Genomic DNA, 19,855 nt, shown 5'->3' with positions numbered 1-19,855 from the left:
AGAAAGCTCCCAATAATCATTATTGCTTACATCCTGGTTCTTGAACATATATTACCAAATTTTGACGCTCTAAATGAGCTAAAGTATTATTATCCATGTTTGAATCATGCTGTATTCCTGTAGAATATAGAATTTTGAGTTAGCATAATCACCCTTGAGCATCTACACTATCTCAGTTGTGAAACACAAGAGTTTAGTGACCATAAACAAAACTTAAACTCACTCCATTTCTGATGGTTTACCTCCTAGGATAAATATCAGTCTAGGATAAAATAGCAGTCAGATGAAAGAAAGAGTACACCTGATATTTTAGCATCTAAAGTAGTATTGTATAAAATGGTTATCCAATATTTAATAACTGTGTTTTTATTTCAAGGCTCATTCAGTTTAATCATTATTCCTTTATTAATCAAATATTCTATTAGAAGTATCCTCAAGGTATGAGAAAGAAATACCTAACTCTACCCAGGATCAGGGAGAGATGCGACACATATATGAGGACAGAGGACCAACACACGTGAAGAAGACTAACCTCACTTTCCATCTTCACAGCCCCATTCACAACCTCAGAGCTCATACTTGGATAGCTTGAGTAAAGAATTTCCTTTCAAAGCTGACCTCAAAATAATGTTTCTTTTTAATAATCATGGTGCTTTATCTAGAGTTTAGTCAATGAAATCAGAAACATCCTACCAAACCAACGGCCCACAGGGATAGAAATTATGGATTCTAAGATATGCTACTAATATATAGAGTATAAGTTAGATTATTTATAGTAAATTTCAACAATAATGTGCAAATTATGATTAATTGAAACTCCTTATAATTTAGGGGAAACTCTCAAGTTACACTTTTAGAATATGGAGAATGAATCTGAGTGAAAGAACTCTGGGACAGTTATTAGTGCAGCTCTTAAAGGCCCTCTTAGTGTGCTTCCTGGATGCTGGTATATTGTTACTGGTGAATGCCCAAAGATATTTTATGAGTGAGAGTGGGCCCAAGAAACAATGCAATTCTTTCAACAGCCAACTACTCCAAAAAAGCAGTGAGACCAAAGCTCTACGCTACTGATCTTGCAGATTTTATTTTTTTATTTTTTTGAGACAGAGTTTTGCTCTGTCACCAGGCTGGAGTGCAGTGGTGCAATCTTGGCTCACTGCAACCTCTGCCTCCCAGGTTCAAGCAATTCTCCTGCCTCAGCTTCCCAAGTAGCTGGGATTACAGGTGCACGCCACCATGCCCAGCTAATTTTTGTATTTTTAGTAGAGACGGGTTTCACCATGTTGGCCAGGATGGTCTCGATCTCTTGACCTCATGATCTGCCCACCTTGGCCTCTCAAGACCTTGCAGATTTCTTATTCTTCAAAGGCTGCTTTGGCTACAGAATTTCCAGGGCATCTCCTCAAGCAACATAGAGACACCAAAGAGTCAGATCCACTCACATACAAACTTGGTCTATGTCCTTTGCACCATTTGTCTGTTGGTTCAGTAATATACAAGAGAAGCGACAACCTAAAACCTGGTCTGGTTGTCTTTGGCATCAACCTTAAAATCAGGACTAGACTTTGTGGCCTGGCCCAGCTCAGACACTTCCTCCAATGATATTAAAGACTTCTTTCAGAAAAATGTTCATTTACCAGTATTGCTGGGCAGATGCAGATTTAACATGAAGCTATTAAAGCCAATACTTCCAAGCCCCAAGGAGGATCCTAACAATGATTCACATTGTCCTACATTTTTATAAATTTTGCAATATATATATATAATATATATAATATGTTATATATATATTTTATATATATATATTTTTTGAGACGGAATCTCGCTCTGTTGCCTAGGTTGGGGTGCAGTGGCCAGATCTCAGCTCACTGCAAGCTCCGCCTCCCGAGTTTACGCCATTCTCCTGCCTCAGCCTCCCGAGTAGCTGGGACTACAGGCGCCCGCCACCTCGCCCGGCTAGTTTTTTGTATTTTTTAGTAGAGACGGGGTTTCACCGTGTTAGCCAGGATGGTCTCGATCTCCTGACCTCGTGATCTGCCCCTCTTGGCCTCCCAGAGTGCTGGGATTACAGGCTTTAGCCACCGTGCCCGGCCGCAAAATATCCAGATCAATTCAAAATTTCTATTCTCTTTCCCCTTGATTACATTTTACATCACATTACGTGAAGTGGTTGCACCCAGTATGGAGATCTGTCTAAAAGAGAATTAAGTCAAGGATACATTTAATTTTCATTTAGTGGGATTATTTAAATGACTCATCTTCAATTCCACATATATACATACAGTTGTTAGTCATTCCAGTGTAGAAATGGCTTCCAAAAATACTCCCACTATCCATTGCACTGAGACACCCAGCATTTTAGCATGGAAGTAAGACCAAAACCGGTATCACCATATGAATATAACCTGAGGTGGGTGGCACTAGAATTACGGCAGTGGTAGAGGAGAAATTAGGCTAAAATGAACAGAGCCAGAAGCTATTCTGTGGAAAACTACGAAATGATTAGACATGTAAATGTGTCATTAGAAGACGTTGTTCTTGCCTACAGAGTCAAAACGAAAGTTCTCTCCTGGATGATGCGGCATACAAGTTAAAAATGCACTGTAAGGTTTTTCTTTTGTTGACAAAACTCACAGAAACAGAAATTACTAGTTTTTTTTTGTTGTTGTTTTTTATGGAACACAGACTTGTAGCAGTATTATTAATAGCAAGAGTATCTGTAACAGTTTGTACGAAAAAGATAGAGGTTTTTCCAAATTTGACACAATGTTAAAAATTGACATGTCATTAAAAATAACAAGTTGTGACTTTGGAGAAATGGTTCTAAACTCTCAATAATAAAAAACACAAATTTCAGTCAACCACAGTAGCGAAAAAATTAAATAATCTTTCTTATTTTCTATGGCAATGATTACAAAATTGTTATCCTAGGGAAAGGCAATCAAGCAAAATTTCAACCCAAAAATGTAAGAAAAAAAGCATTAGAGATGTTTGTCAGGCATTTAAAAAAATACGGTTATTCTTCTGAGTTTTGTGATATCTGTCATATTTGTTGACTTTCAAACTTTTAAGTTGCTGTGATTGTTTTCCTTGTTCTAAACAAACACAATTTTGTTCTTATGATATTCTTTTTCTCAAAACAGGCATTCGAAATAGTATGAGCTTCAAGCCCCACAAAACTGGGATTCATTTCTGGGATTAGGCATTCCTCGACAATTAACCCTTGCTTATATAGCATTATCAACTCACTTCAGTGCTCTAGTTATCCTTCATACTGTTGTGTCTCCAATTGGAATTTGTAAAACTCATCCCACAATGCAGAAGGATGAGCCTAAGGCCGCAGGGAACATGATGAATGATCAGTAGAAGACACTCATTCATGTTGTATCACATGATATACAATTAGATTACATGCTTTTCTGTCTCTACTATAAGTTTTTTTTAATTTTTTTATTTTTATTTATTTATTTATTTTTTTTTTGAGGCAAGGCCTTACTCTGTCATCCAAGCTGGACTGTAGTGGCATGATCACAGCTCACTGCTGCCTCAATTTCCCAGGCTTAAGTGAACTTTCCATGTTAGCCCTCCCCTGCCCCACTAGCTGGGACTATAGGTGAGTGTGCCACCATGCCCACCTTATTTATTTAATTATTTATTTATTTATTTATTTATTTTTAGAGAGAGGGTCTCACTATATTGCCCAGGTTGATCTTGAATGCCTGGGCTCAAGCAATCTTCCTGCTTTGGCCTCCCAAAGTGCTGGAATTACAGCTGTGCACCACCATGCCCAGCCTCTACTACCAGTTCTTCATTTAATCATCTGTACCAGTTGGCACCACATGCCCAGACAACCACCATGGCTGCCTACAAGCTGGTACTGATCCACCACAGAGAGAGCACGTGGAACCTGGAGAACTGCTTCAGTGGCTGGTACAATGCCAACCTGAGCCCGGTAGGCCACGAGGAAGCAAAGTACCGCAGGCAGGCACTGGGAGATGCCGGCTCCAAATCTGATATCTGCTTCTCCTCAGTGCAGAAGAGAGTGATCTTGACAATCTGGACAGTGCTAGATGCCACTGATCAGATGTGGCTGCCAGTAATGAGGACTTGACACCTCAATAAGGGCACTGTGGGTGTCTGACTGCAGTCAATAAAGCAGAAACTGCTGCAAAGCATGGCGAGGCCCAGGTAAAGATCTGGAGGTGTTCCTGTGATGTCCCACCACCTCTGATGAAGCCCAACCATCCTTTCTACAGCAACATCAGTAAGGATCACAGGTATGCAGACGTCACTGAAGATCAGCTACCCTCCTGTGAGAGTCTGAATGATGCTACCACCAGAACTCTGCTCTTTTGGAATGAAGAAATAGCTCCCCAGATCAAGGAGGGGAAATGGGTACTGATTGAAGCCCATGGAAACAGCCTTCCAACCATTGTCAAGCATCTGGAAGGTCTCTGAAGAGGCTATCATGGAGCTGAACCTGTCAACTGGTTATTCCCATTGTCTATGAATTGGACAAGGACTTGAAGCCCATCAGGCGCATGCAGTTCTTGGGGGATGAAGAGACCATGGGTAAAGCCATGGAAACTGTGGCTGCCGAGGGCAAGGCCAAGAAGTGAGGGCTGGCGGGCAGGCTACTGTCCTCAGGAGCACCCTCCCTGTCTGTCACATCCCTGTGCACCTCCCTCCTGCACATGTCACACTGAGCACATCTGTAGGCATCTTAAGTTGAAACTGCAGATGGGGACCAGTGGCTCCCATTTTCATTTCAGCCATTTTGTCTCGTGTAGCCACTCCGTTTATGACCTCGTCAGAATAATGCTTCTAGGGCATGGGTTCTCAGTCCAAACTGAGGAAAAGCTCTCCTTTTCCAAGAGTGTTGAAAGGTAGTGACTTGGGTTTTTGCCAGTGCTTTGTTTACTAAGGACTTGTGGGGAGGAACCATTCTAAGCCATGACCAATGAGGAGAAGAAAGAGAGCCGATCTATTCCTGGAGCCAGTCCTGTGCTCTTCAGAGTCAGGCCATTGCCTGGGGGCTCTAGTCACTCAGTGGAAGATGAATGCAACCTGTATGGTGATGTGACAAACAACTCTTTCCTCCCTCACCCCAGAGAAGCTGGCTCTAGCAGGTTGAGATCAATCCTGACTTTAGTGTATGTGTTACCTTTACTTTTATAAAAGTATAGTGTATATAAATAATCCAAAACAATAACCTTTCTGGGGTTTCTTGTGGCAGTTGAAATAGTCCCACATGTGGTCATCAGAAAGTAAACCATTCCTCACACCAATATGGGAAAAGCTCCCTGACCTATGCGGGGCAGGAGTGCCTCCTGCTGTTTATTTTAGAATCTCTCCCCCACCTTGTTTCATGGTTGTGAAATGCCTCTTGGTCCTAAGTGTGTCTTTCACTGACTGATTTCTGCATCATATTCTAGTTGCTTGGCCCTGCCACATAGGCCCAGTGTTCATTTGAGCACAACTGTACTAAGTCCTTTTTCCAGATCAGTATAATAAAGGAATGATGTACAATTTAAAAAATCATCTTTACATCCTCTTCAGCTCAAAGCTCTATAACAACAGAGAGCAGGTGCATGATAAATGTGGAAATGAGAGAAGGAAGAAGTAGAGGTCAAGAAAAAGGAGAAAGGAAGGGGAAAGGAAGAGAGGCAGGCTTTTAAGGAAGCAAATGGAAGAAAAAGATCATAAAAATGATTTAAACTCTATTTTACACATCTCAAAGGCAACTACAAAGTCTTTGTTTTTTTGTTTGTTTGTTTGTTTGTTTTTTTACCATTTGCCCATTTGCCATATCTTTTAGGGTATGTGTGTGTACTTCAAACTTTTATCTTAATTCATTTGTTTATTTGTTTGTTTTTGATACAGGGTCTCACTCTGTCACCCAAGCTGGAGTGCAATGGCACAAACTTGACTCACTGCACCCTCAACCTCCTAGGCACAAGTGATCCTCCCACCTCAGCCTCCCATGTAGCTGGGACCACAGGTGCACGCCACCATGCCCAGCTAAATTTTTTATTTTTTATTTTATTTTTGGTACAGATGGGATCTTACTTTGTTGCCGAGGCTAGTCATGAACTCCTGGGCTCAAGTGATCCTCCTGCCTTGGCCTCCCAAACAGCTAAGATTACAGGCATGAGCCGCTGTGCTTGGCCTTTTATTTTAATTCTTTCAACTTTTATTCACTTTCAGTTCAAGACATTTCATATGCGATCTGTTATTTTACTCAGTATTATTCTCACCAGCATACTGCTTTTTAAAACCAACTAGAATATTAACTATGTTATGCAAATGAAAATCTGTGAATTTAATCACAAAGAGTGGCCCAGAGGAGTCGCTAAGTCCTACAACATCCAATGGGAAAATTTCAAGAGTCCTATTATATTCAATAACTCGTATACCAATGCCCAGAATTTAATATAAATTGAACTGAATCCTACACACAACTCTTTGTAGATTCTGTCTGTCGATAAGACATGCTTTCATAAAAACTGGCAAGTGAAAAATACAGACTACAGCCCATTTTAATTTTCATTTCATTTTCTTTTCAATGAAACATTGTGAATGTAGTGGCATCACATAAATATTTATCAAACTCTATAATTCTTCCAACTGTAATGATAAATAAAAGTATCTTTCAATGTGCATACAAAACACTAGCAGAAAACCATTCTTAGAAGACTGAAATGATATGCAAGCTATCTGAAGTCATGAAGGACAATAAATTTATCCCACTGCCTTCTAGAGAGTCACAAATACATGAAGCAATATAATCTGGTAGTTTTGGTAATCTGTACTTACTAGGATTCTGAAATTTCACTGTTTGATAATTGAAGAAATAAAAATAACACAGCATCACTTGGCACTGGGGAAATGAGGACCCTGACCTGATGGGCTGGTAAGCCATTGAAAATGTCTATTATTAAATGTAAAAGGAAGACTGCATACAGAGAAAAGACCACCCAAGTTTCCAGGTTGTAGGTTTGCCAACCTGTTTGGATTACCTCTTTATGACTGTCATTATTTTTATCATTTACTAGTTATACAGAGACAATAGCAGTTCAAGCCTGATACACAATGCAGACATAATTACAGATTTGAACCAACAGTACTATATTAAAATTGCCTCAGCCCACAGTTATGAAAAGGTCAAGAAGAAGGCACCTGCTGAAAAGAGTAATAAAAACATGCCGTTTATGATTTTCCAGAAGCTTCTAATCCTTTCTCCCACCTGGCTTACATGACAACTACAAAGTTCATCAGAATGTTGTAGAGTGTTCAGGACTCCTCAGGGAAACATTATTTTTTTTCTCTCAAATAATTATGACCAAAAAGTCTAGAGCTAAGAAAAGTTTCTGCTGTCACTTGATCATAACTTCATTCCTCTCCCTTGCCTGCTTGGGTCTCAAGGGGAAAATTTAAGGGCAAGCCTGGGCCAAAATGCAACAAGCCTCTTTTGATTTAGGTGGGCAAGAGTAAAAATATCATCTCAAAAAAAGAATGAGGACAGGGGATGCCATTTATTGTGGATTTGTCATGAATTAAACCAAAGTCACCAAATAACATCTGTCTTACTCCTCAACTTGTCAAACAGGAGTTGCCAGGCAAGTTTGGGGAAAAGAAGTTGGAAAGATTAACAACCAGTTATAAGACAAAATATGATTTCTGGTGCTTCTGAATATGAGACAAAAGAAGTTTATATTATATTACATTATGCAAGAGAGATGCAACTATAGGAATTAATCACTCTTTTAAATATCTCGGCTGAAGCTAATGGTTTCTTCAATGACAAAGAGCTCCTCATTTTTCAAACAATACAGCTCTTCCATTTCTTGGTTTTCACTCACCCACTCTTGACTATGATGATTAGAGGCTTTGGACAAAGAATATTAGACTCAGCACTGGCAGCTAGTGAACAGTTCTTCAATTGAACTAAATAAATAAAAGCTACTCAGTTGTTTGCCTTTATTCTTTCCTTGGCCACCAGCTGAAATAAATCCTTTTCCCTGTAGAAGATCAAAGTACAGCATCACAATGTTTGAGAGCTTGAAAGATCCTGGTACCCTACCATCCGGCCAAACCCCTCTTTTTTCTGTCTGGTGACACAGGTTCTTTACCAAACAAAACTTGTCCTTTCATGGTAGAAAAGATGTGGAGAGCATAAGTTAGATGGGAAGATACAGTCCTCTGGTTTCACTTTCTTATCTTATAAAATGAAAGCATTAGATAATTATTCTCTCTCTACTGTTGGTACTGAAATGTACCAACACATCAAAGCAGTATTATAGAAACTGTAGTAGAAATTGCTAGAAAATGTCGGTATGCAAAATATTTTAAAACTTAAAACCTATTTTAGAAATATTTAAATAAGAAAAATATTTTATCAGTCAAGGTCCTGGTGGAAAACAGATGGCACACTCAAACTGGATAATGAGGAACATTTAATAAATAGACTATTTACAAAGGAGTGGGCAGAGTTTAAAGAAGTAAAACAAAAGAAAACAAAAATAGTGTGGTAATCTAGGGCTAGTAACAGCAAGGAACTGTTACCACCCATCCGTGGAGGGATGCATCCAGCCCACAGTAACCAGTGTAGAATGAGTCAAAGGGATGAATATCTTGACCTGGCTCTCCTTCTTTCTTATTTTCCCATTGGTGGAACCAAGAGATGTCAGACAGCAAAAGAGCCCACTGGTCAAAAAGCCTCTGGGCACAGAGCAGAAAGAAGAGTCCGAATGGATCACAGAGGTGAATGGGAGAGAGTTCGCCCAACTCTGAACACAATTATAAAGTTATTATTTATTTATTATTGGAATAATCTGTTCACAATATATATAATTAGCTTGACGGTAATTAATATGTCTCAAACACCTTTTTGGTTTGTCTATTTGAATTCAAAGAGTACATCAGGTCTCCTAAGCCTCTGCTAGGTCTATCAAAGCATTTGGAATAAAGAGCATTCTGTGCTCAGATATGCTGGGGAAATGCTTTCAAGAGCCTCAATGCAAAGAAAGGTAAATGTAAATGCATAGGCACGGAGCCTATGAGTCTTTCCTCATAACAGCAGATATGAAAAAATAAGAAAATAACTGTCCATACCTCCTGGGATGACTGAATGAGACCATCTGTTTAAAGCAGTGTGCACAGAACTTGGCACACAAACAGATGGTGCTCAGTAGATGTTAAGCACTGCTGCCACTGTTGCCAGCATCATCTCTTGCATCTGCATTGTGACCTGTCAGCTACCCATTTCTTACACCCGTGCCTCTTTGTGCCACTAGCACCTGGCGCAGTGCCTTACACATAGGCAGTGCTCAATTAATGTAAACTTATGAAGATGATTGTGAGAGTTGTCATGTGCTATGTCATGCTATTCTACTGTTCAGTAATTATTCACTCCTCTCTCCCTCTCCCCTGTTGGAGGAGTGTCATAGTCAGTTTAAGCTGCCATAAAAAAAATACCTTACAACCTTACACTGTTGGTAATTTGTAAGCAACAGAAATATATTGTTCACAGTTCTAGAAGCTGGGAAGTCCAGTATCAAGGTGCCAGCAGTGTTTGGAGAGGACTTGCTCCTCATAGATGCTGCCTGCTAGGTGCCTTCATATGGCAGAAGAGCAGGGGAGCTAGCTGGAGCCTCTTTTATCAGGACATTAATCCCATTCATGAGGGTGGAATCTTCGTGATTCAATCTCTTCCCAAAAGCCCCACGTCTTAACACTATACATTTGTTATTAGGTTCTAACATGAGCTATGGGGGGTGCTGAGCTTGACCCTATGACCTGCTTTGGCCGATGGAACGTGAGCCAGTTTTGAAGAGAGGCTTTAAGAGGCACTGCAAGTTTGCACCAGCCCTCTTGAGCTCCTGCCTCTCACTTTGAGAACATCACATCCCAGATAGCGAGTACTCCTTCAGCCTGGGTCCTGGAATAAAAAGACATGTGGATCAGATCCTAAGTCAATCCACTCTGCCACAGTGCTGTTTCAGCTGTTCCCTCAGAGTCTGGGGCAAGAAAAAAATATTTCCATAAGCCAGTGAAGTTTCACAGTTGTTTGTTATATAGCAATAATCCAGAAAAATCTGACAAATACATATGTGTAACAAGGTTATGACGGCATGCTGGACTGAAAAAGAGGGACAATAACATGAGATTTTGAGTCCATTACACTAGAGTTGAAATCTTAGCTCTGAACAGCTACCAGATGTGTGACCCTGTCTGGGCAAGCCTCAGTGATCCCTACCTTGTTGCATTACTGTGGCAATTAACAATAGTACCTAAAATGTACCTTGCACAGTGCCTGCCACAAGATAGGTACTTGATAAATGGAAGAAATAATCCAATTAGTAATAAAGGATGGCAAAATACCTTCCCAATTATCCATGATTAAAGTGCTAATTGGAAATTGTTCATCTCAATTAAATATTTCTTTAATTAACCAGATAAATAGAAAGGGTGAAACCATTGCTCAAGTTTGTAGCTTCCAAAATATTTATAGAAAATTACATTTTGAGATATATACTGTGCTCTTTCTAAAACAGTGTAAAACCTCAGAGTAGTCAAGAATATGAATCCCTGTTGTGTCAAAGAATAAGAATGCATTCTTTGTGAAGAAAAAAAAATGATTAAATTGCATCTTCCAGACTAGTGATTTAAATCGTGATCAAATCCACTATAGTCTGGGAGGCCCCCATTTAATCCATTTACTGTGAACATTATTAAACATTTATTAAATGCTTGTGCATAGCAAAGAATTTCAAAGGTATGGTTTGGTTCGCAGAGCTCCAAGAAAGTCAAGAACATAAAACTACTAAATGTATCAACTAATCCCAGCACACACACTGTCACAAAACGTTAAGCACTACAATTACTGAAGCATAGAAATAGATTTTTATCCATTGGGAAAGCATTCAGAAAAAAATCACCACTAATAAATAATAAAAGATTTATTTGAATTGTAAAAGTTGACTAGAAAAGAAATTTATTTAAGACATGAGCTCAAGTCTCTGCCTTTCAAAAAACTAATAAAAAATAATTTACAGAAAAGATACATATAATCTGGTAGCCATTGTCTGAGTAGCTCAAGTAAATGTAGGGTAGTGTTTGCAAACCACATGAGGAGGAAATGCTTGAAAAGCTTCAATGAAGATTCCTGGGCTCCCACTCCAGACCTATTGAATGACAAGCATTGGGAATTTGGCCTGTGAATCTGCATTTGTTAACAAACCCTCCAGGTGACTCATGTGTACTCTGAGAGCTGCTAACCAATGCAAACCCTTGGGTAATCTTTGGCAGCTGACTTAAAGGTTTTAAAAGCCTCAAATCCAAGCAAGTCTAGGCCATTCTATGCCCACAGGTTAAATAAAGACAAAGGAGTCTAGCCCTGAGAGTCAGTAATTGCTACAGGGCTAAACAGCTTTTCATTCTGCCAGCAACTCAAACCATATTTTTTTTTTTAGCACTTGGAAGCAAAAAACTGATGGATCATTCAACAGTAGTACAAACTCAACAGCACCAAGGTGATGGCTTCTCTTATTGGGCATACAATTGCCAAACTTCTCTTCAGCCCTAGCATCACCTGGAAACAAGTCCAGGTGGTCATTCCTCATCAGCTCCTTGGGCTTAGATTCTAAAATCTAGAAGTGTTGAGAGGAGAGAAAGAAAGATGGTTAAGATTCTATGGACACTCTAATCTTCATTAAAAAACTCAACAAGCCCAAACCTTTTTTCCTGTAATACAGAGAAAAAACCCAGTTGTGTTTTCTAAGAGAAGGGAACGGAATGAAATAATAAAGGAGGAAAGACATTGCTACTATAATTTTAAAACTATGAAAAAATCAGAAACATGAAAGAATTGAAAGAAAAGGGCACTGGATTAGGACTGAGGAGATGTGGGTTCAAGATGCAGCTTATACCCTCTAAAACCTGTGTGACCTTATAAACTCACTTAGCTACTCTTTAACTCAAAGGAGTTAATGTTTATAGGAAAGAGGTTTTTAAGTCACAAAGCAATGTGAAAATATAAGTGGCATTAGTATCGCTGATGACAAAAGTTTTTATTTTTATTTTTAATTGTTATTTATTTTAAGACAGGGTGTCACTCTGACACCCAGGCTGGAGTGCAGTGGTGCAGTCACTGCTCACTGCAGCTTCGTCCTCCTGGACTCATGTGATCCTTCTGCCTCAGCTTCCTGAGTCACTGGGACTACAGGCATGCACCACCACACCCAGCTAATTTTTTGTATTTTTTTGTAGAGATGGAATTCCACTATGTTGACCAGGCTAGTCTGGGACTCCTAAGCTCAAGAGATCCACCTGCCTTGGCCTCCCAAAGTGCTAGAATTATAGGCATGGGCTACCATGACTGGCCAATTAAAGGGTTTTTTTTATAATATATATATATAATTCAGAATATAATGGAGCAAATGCAAATACATATCTTTTCTAAGTAATACCCAAGGTAGAAACATTGTAGCAAGTTACCTGTGGGAAAATCTAGGCCACTAATACCAAATTGTTCCTACTTTTCACTGTATCAGGTAAACCAAAATGCAACTTCCTGATTAAAGAAAAAAACAATTGGGTATGACTTGATGTAGTCATCTATATAGCAGTGGTGAATGATTCAGTTCGAACTTTTCCTATGACCTACCTACCCACATTTACCTGAGTCTCAATGCCAAGTTCATCACTAGAGAGCCATACAAACAATGGGACTATAAAGAAATCAGGAAGGTTAATCAATGACCAGCACCATTAGTCAATAAGTCCAGGGTTGCAAGGATTTTGAAACCTGTTTAATACTTTATTGCCTTACAGATTTTAGCTCAACACCAAATTTCAGTGTAGTTGGGAACATGCAAGGAAATTCCAACTTATCTTGAGATGGGTGAGAGCAAGGTACACTGCAGTTACACAAAGCTAAGTTTGAAAGTAGGCTCCACATTCTATGTCTTCTCTGAACCTCAGTTCATGAGTTGGTAATTATCAGTCCCACCTCATGGTGTTCTTGGAAGAATTAAATAAGACCTGTCTATAAAACCCTCTGTACAGTGTCTGGCACATTGTAAGTACTCAATGAACTCATTATTATTAGTAGTAAAGTATTAGTACAGAGTAGGCACTCGGTAAAGGCTAGTTCCCCTCTTTTAACATTTTGTACTTAAAAGGCAGACATATATTCCAACCAAATTTTAAGGGATACATGATAACATACAGTATGTGGCAAAGTCAGGGTGAAATTTCCTAACATTGACTTTTTAATCTACTATAGCTATGAAGACCAATTTTACAATTTACACTGGCCATAATTAGAGCCTATGTATACAAAAGCTATAGTTTAAACTTGAGATGGCACATACAGCTTTCTTGCTACCTAATATTTAATATAGTTTCTTAAATCATTTTTCTGGTATTGTGGATATACAGTTAGTATGTCTATAGGGATACCTTCCTACCTCCTGTTCTAATCATCATCACTGGGACTGTTATGAACAGAATGTACATATATGTCCCCTACAAATTCATACTCAGAAGCCCTAAACCCTTATGTAACGCTATATAGAGATAGAGCCTTTGGGAGGAAGTTAGGTTTTGATGAGGTCATGAGGGTACAGCCTTAATGATGGCATTAGTGCCCTTATGGGAAGAAAAATTCCAAAGCCTGCTCTCTCTGCCATGTGGGGACACGGCAAGAAGTTGGTAGTTGGCAAGCCCAGAAGAAGGCCTTCATCTTGACTGTGCTGGTGCCCTGATCTTGGACTTCCAGCTTCCCGAACTATAAGAAATAAATGTCTATTGTTTAAATCAACCAGTCTGTGGTATTTTGCTGTAGCAGCTTGAGCTGACTAAGGGAGCAAAAGCACTCTATGAATATTGTGGATAAGTATCTAATGTATGTAAATGAGCTCTGAAAATGGTAAGGTGCTAATATTACCATTTAAACAAGACTAGGGAAGACACAGGCTCTCACTTGAGATGTCTACAATCTAAAGTCTAGAGAAATGCACAGTGCTAGCAAAGGAACAGAAACATACACATACACAGAGACATGCATGTGTCCAGGCACATGAACATTTTAAAGACAAATAGCGACAATAACAAGTATTTCTAAAAACCTGTATCTTTATCTATGAATGAATAATTTTAAAAGTAAGTCAGAAGCAATAAAAATACTGGAACAATTTTGCCCCATATTTTTAAATGTTTTGTAAAAAATCTCCTTACAAATAAATTCTTAAAATCAATTTTTATAAATGAAATTCATAGCAAGAGTCATTTATTCCATTAAGAAAGCATTTGTAGAAGCACACCTCCTTATATTAATGGAGCTACAGAGTGCAAATGTCCATCATTCAAGGACCAGACGAACCCATGAAAGATAAAAGACCAAGCAACTAATGCAATATCACTTCTGCAAAGCCTTACTGTAAAGGGAAAGATTCTTATATAAGATCCATTTGAAAATCCATTTCACACTTCTAACTTAAAGCCAATTCAAATGTAATTTACTTTATCAGATTCCTTCATTTAGAGAGGGTCAGGAGTACAATCAACAGAAGTGACAATTACTTAGCCTTATCAAAAGATGACCTGGTAGCAGTAGTGCTGAGCAAGAAAAAACAAAACAGAACAAACCAGGACTCCCACTGGAAACCACGGCTGTTAGTGTCTAAACAGATCTTCTAACAAACCAGAACATTCTAAGAAAAAGCATCTACGTGCGTCGTCTCTGCACCAAATGCAACCTCATTTGTCATTCTATTTTAGTGGCCTAACATTCCTTTACTTTTCCAATGTTGACCATTTAAAAGAGTTGAAACAACACTCTTGGCACAAAATATTACACTTACCACTCTCGTCATCTATACTGAACCTTCCAAGACCACTGCCATCCCTGATGGAGTACTGGATCTCTCCATCCCTTCCGGAGTCTTCATCTCGAGCAGTCACCTGCAGCACGCTTGTTCCAATGCGTGAGTTTTCTTTTACAGATCCAACAACAGCAAAGTCTGGGAAATAGGGAGTGTGGAGGTTTTCATTGACATCCACCACTTCCACCTCAACAAAGGAAACAGATGACAGAGAGACAGGCCGCCCTTTGTCTTTGGCCCGCACAGTAAGGTTATAGAATTGCTGTTTCTCATAATCAAGCTCTTTGCTCAAGCGGATGGCCCCACTTGCTTTATCTATTTCAAATCTCCCATTATAGTCATTGACCAAGGAATAGCGTACTTGACCCCCCAATCCAAGATCTGGATCATGGGTCTCAAGCCAAGCAATGACAGTGCCAACAGGGAGATCTTCAAGAACCTTCACACTATAGCTACTGGGAATGAAAGCCGGGGAGCAGTCATTGACATCATCTAAAAAAACTTTAAGAGTGACAACTGAAAACAGTTGCTGACCACTTTCTGCCTTGTCCCTCGCTTCTATTTTCAAAGAATAATTGGCTTTGGATTCCCGGTCCAACTGGTCGGCTACATAAACGATTCCAGTTGAGCTATTGATGGCAAACTGCTGTGTATCTGTCAAGACTGAGTAAGTCACTTCACCATTAGAACCTAAGTCTTTGTCTCTGGCTTCCACTTGAATGATTTCAGTACCAATGCCTGAACTTTCAAGAATGTTAACTGAGTAACTGTCTTGAATAAAAACTGGGCTATTGTCATTAGCATCCTCCACATTGATGGTCAGCAGTCTCCATGATGATTTCTGTGGATTACCTAAGTCATAGATGGTGATATTAAGGAGATAGAGGTCTGTGTGTTCTCGATCCATGGGCATAAGGACTTTCAGCTGCCCAGTTTCCATATCAATATTAAAGCAACTATCCGTATTTCCATCTGATATTGTAAATAGCACTTTTCCATTGAAGCCAGAGTCGGCATCATAGGCTTTAATCTTCAGAATGTTAGCACCAACTGGCAGATCCTCCTTTACAGCCACATCAGAAGGAAAAGACTTGTCAAAATATGGTCCCTGCCTATTAATTGAATAAAAGTCAAGAAATCCATCTTCCAGATTCAGTTTCCCATTTGCTTTTGCCTTAATGAGTAGCTTCTCTGCCAGCTTTTGAGCCACACGAGTTTCTCTGCAGCTGAAGCTCTTTGAAGACACCTTCCCATGTAGGACGGAAATGTTAATAGACATGGGGTCTGCAAGATTCTCTCCATCAGTTGCTGTAATTCTGAGGGCAAAATTGCCATTTTTAATGCCAGAATTTGTCAGTGATTTTTTAAGCTGTAAAACACCAGAGTCTGGGTTTAAATAAAAGAAGCCAAGTTCATTTCCAGAAATTATTTTGTACTTTACAAGTTCAAGTTCATCAATATCGATTGCTGAGACTGCTGTGATGTGTCCACCGACTGGAAAGTCATATGAAATAACTCCCTGGCAAGCCACTTTTTCAAAGAGAGGGCTGTTGTCATTGACATTTCCTATTCGAATAGTCACATTGACCTCACTTTCATGGCGGTACGGCGAACCCCAGTCAGAGGCTCTAACAATGAATCTGTAAATTTCTGGGGAGGATTCAAAATCCAATTCTTCAGTTGTGCTAATAACACCTGTAAACTGGTTAATGGCAAATGGTAACAGATTCAGGCTAGCGATACTATAGGTGATGTACCCATTTTCCCCTTTATCCTTATCAGAAGCTGAAACTGTTAGAACACTGGTTCCCACCGGAACACTTTCATTCACATTAGCATCGTAGAGTGGTTGCTGAAATTCTGGGGTGTGGTCGTTCGCATCTTCTATGCTGATGGTGACTTGTGTTTTTAAATCTCCTTCCTTGTTTGTCACCTCCAGTTTATAAACCTCCTTCTTAACAGTATTCAGTGGCTGTGCTGTAACAATCAGACCTGACCGAGGATTAATTTTGAAGTACACTGCATCCTCACCAGGAGATAATTTGTATTCCACATCTATCGGTTCAGGACTTAGTTTTACTATAGCAACCACGACACCAGGAGGGGAAAATTCACTTACGCTCACATCGTACACTTCTTTTTCAAATCTAACGGGGACAGTGTCTCTTGTGGGGTTGCCAATGTGGACTGCCTTTAATGCTGAAAATTTTTGAGGAGATCCCTTGTCTTTTGCTTGAAGAGTGAGATTGTAGCCATAGGGAAAGCTCTCCCAGTCAATCTGCTTCCTCTCCTTAATCTTGTACTCATTCAACCACTTTCCTTCCTTAGCCAGGAAGAACTGATCTAAAGGATCCCCAGCCACGATGGAAACAGATTCGATCTCTCCATTGGCTCCATCATCTAAGTCATCAACTGTCACCACTGCGTATGTCGGCTCTTTTTCCAATGAGAAAGGAACATGAGTGACTACCTGGATTGTTGGGGCATGTTCATTTATGCGCTCAATGTGAACATAAAGCTTTGCAGTACTGCTCACTCCATTGTTTCCATATAGTTTCATTCCCCGGTCCACAGCCAAAATTTCCAGATCATACCTATTCTTTTCATCATAATTTAATCGGCCACTTAAGGAGATGACACCACTCGTGGGGTGAACTGAAAAGAGATCAACTTTATTTTTAAAGTAGTAGTAGAATTCTCCATTGGAACCAATATCTGCGTCTGTTGCAGTCACCTGAGCGACACTAGTCCTTAGAGGTGTGCTTTCTGCTATGGTAACAGAGTATGTTGTGGGTGAAAACAGAGGTCTCAGATCATTCATATCTAAAACCTGTATATTCACTTTGGTCCATGCTTCCAAATCCTCTCCTCTGACAGAACCTTTTACTATCAATAAATAATTATCCTGGATTTCCCTATTTAATATGGCAGAATTGCCACCTTTAGTTCTTATTCTGAGAAAACAGAAATCTGCAATGATGACTTCCTCTGCTTTGAAAAAGCCTTCCTCATCTCCGGACACTATTCTGTATTTGATATCCCAGGACAGATCTATTAAGGTGATGCCCATTCTACTCTGGCTGTTGACGTAGGTCCTTGCTGCTGAGTTCTCATACACGGTAGCATTATAAATGGAATGTGTGAAGTGGAAGCCCAGGGGCCCAGTTCCCGGCAGCCCCTGGGAGACGGTGGCCAAAAGCTTGAAAAGCAGGAGGATGAGGCAACAAGGAGGAGGCCGTGCGCCCACACAGTGTCCCATAATTATATCCATCACATCATACTTCCATCCTGGAGGGGAAGAAAGAGAGAGAGAAAAGATAAATTAACCATCCTAGAAGAAGTGGGAGAGTGGGAAATAACTATTAGGAAACCATGCTTCTCAAAACTTTATCATAAAATCTTTTGACTAAAACAGCAATATAAGAAAAAATTAGAAACCTTGCCACTACTAGGAAATGAGGAACCCAAGATTACTAGAATTTAGCCGAATCTTGTAAGAATTTTTTTCAAGTGACACTTTGTTTTAAATAACACTTTTATACTGCTGACAGGGTTGTTCATTGGTACAAGATTTCTTACATTCTGAAGGTCAAGTTAGAGGTATATATTGGAGGTCTTAAGTGCATTTACCTTTGACTTAGAACTGCCTTTGTAGTAATTATCCTATAGAAACATTTAAACACATATCTGTTATAGCACATTTTAAAGTAACAAAAAAAATTGAAGAGATGCTAAATGCCTATCAATAGAGGACTGAATAACTCATGATGTATTCATAAAATAAAATAATATGGAGTCATTAAAAATAGAGATATAAAAGATGTGCATTTTCAGATGCAGTAAGATATAATGCTAAGGAAAAAGAGGTCATCAACAGCATATATAGCATGAGTTCTATTATTATATAAACATCTATATGTGCAACTGAATCTTTATATTTAAAAAGGATTAACTGTGTTGTGGGATTTGGTGGCATATCTGCATTTTCTAATTTTTCTTTAATGAACATTGTTCATCAGTAGTTATATAACTAATTTTATAATTATAATCTTTTAAAAATGCTTCAAGGTATTACCATCTTTCATTGTGCTTACTTTTAAACTGATCAAGGCATATACATAATGCAATGCCATGAGAATGAACAAAGTGTCAAGTTACAAAGCAGAGACAATAATCCCTAAGGAGTTATATGACTGGAGTGATATCCAAACTATTCAGAACAAGGGAGGTAAGAGTGATTACTTGCAAGAAAAACTTACGAAATTACAAGAGATACTTCCAATTACTTTCATCAATGACTATTAAATTTGGACAGTTTCTACAGTTTCATGACTATGTGGGTTAAAAGATGCAAACTTTTTCCTATTTTAGCCAGTAAAATCAATCAAGGAGAGCGGAGAAAGGAGGTATTCAATAAGAAAAAATTAAGTCTATTCATACCCAAAGGATCAGATTTTTAGAACCCCCGAGTACGAATTCTTCTGTTCAGTCTTACACTCTGCAAGCCCTTGATATTCTCCTTTTCTTCCTCTACAGGGAACGTGAAGATGAGAGGAGATGGGAAATGAATTTCTTTGCAGGCATGCAATGATGTAGGCACTGTGTCAGTCATTTTCCCATTTTGTTATATTTAATCTTCACAACAATCCTAAGTAATAGGTACCATTTTACCCAATGACATATTAGAAAACTGAGGGTCAGAGAAGTTAATCTTATTTAGTTGAGACATTTGCCCAAGCAATGTTCCCCAGCCAGCAAGTAGCAAAGCAGGATCTCAGACCTTAATCTTTCCCTAAAATCCATGCTTTTCCCATCACACAATCACTCTCTCAAAATCACCTGCAAGCAAGAATGAAATAATTAAGGATCCTAGAAGCACATATGACATAATTTAATTCTAATGAAATAGTCAACATGTATCATTGATTTTAAAAAGCACAACCCATCCCTGCCCCCAGCATATCTTT

At 39.1% G+C, this 19,855-nt stretch overlaps 1 protein-coding gene and 1 pseudogene across 1 annotated transcript in view; one reads left to right on the top strand and one right to left on the bottom strand.

Moving 5' to 3' along the window:
* Nucleotides 1-19,855, bottom strand: part of FAT3 (FAT atypical cadherin 3) — a 687,549-nt gene that overhangs the window by 531,662 nt on the left and 136,032 nt on the right. The window contains exon 2 of the mRNA XM_050759265.1: nucleotides 14,868-18,176. Within this exon, the coding sequence (XP_050615222.1) occupies nucleotides 14,868-18,159 (3,292 nt within the window). The 5' untranslated portion in view covers nucleotides 18,160-18,176. The remainder of the gene's footprint in view (nucleotides 1-14,867; nucleotides 18,177-19,855) is intronic.
* Nucleotides 3,857-4,619, top strand: LOC126936296 (phosphoglycerate mutase 1-like; annotated as a pseudogene).

Source organism: Macaca thibetana, chromosome 14, assembly GCF_024542745.1.
Source record: "Macaca thibetana thibetana isolate TM-01 chromosome 14, ASM2454274v1, whole genome shotgun sequence".
Lineage (NCBI taxonomy): Eukaryota > Metazoa > Chordata > Mammalia > Primates > Cercopithecidae > Macaca > Macaca thibetana.
Note: the sequence above shows the minus strand (reverse complement) of the source record. Positions and strands in the feature narration are given on the sequence as shown.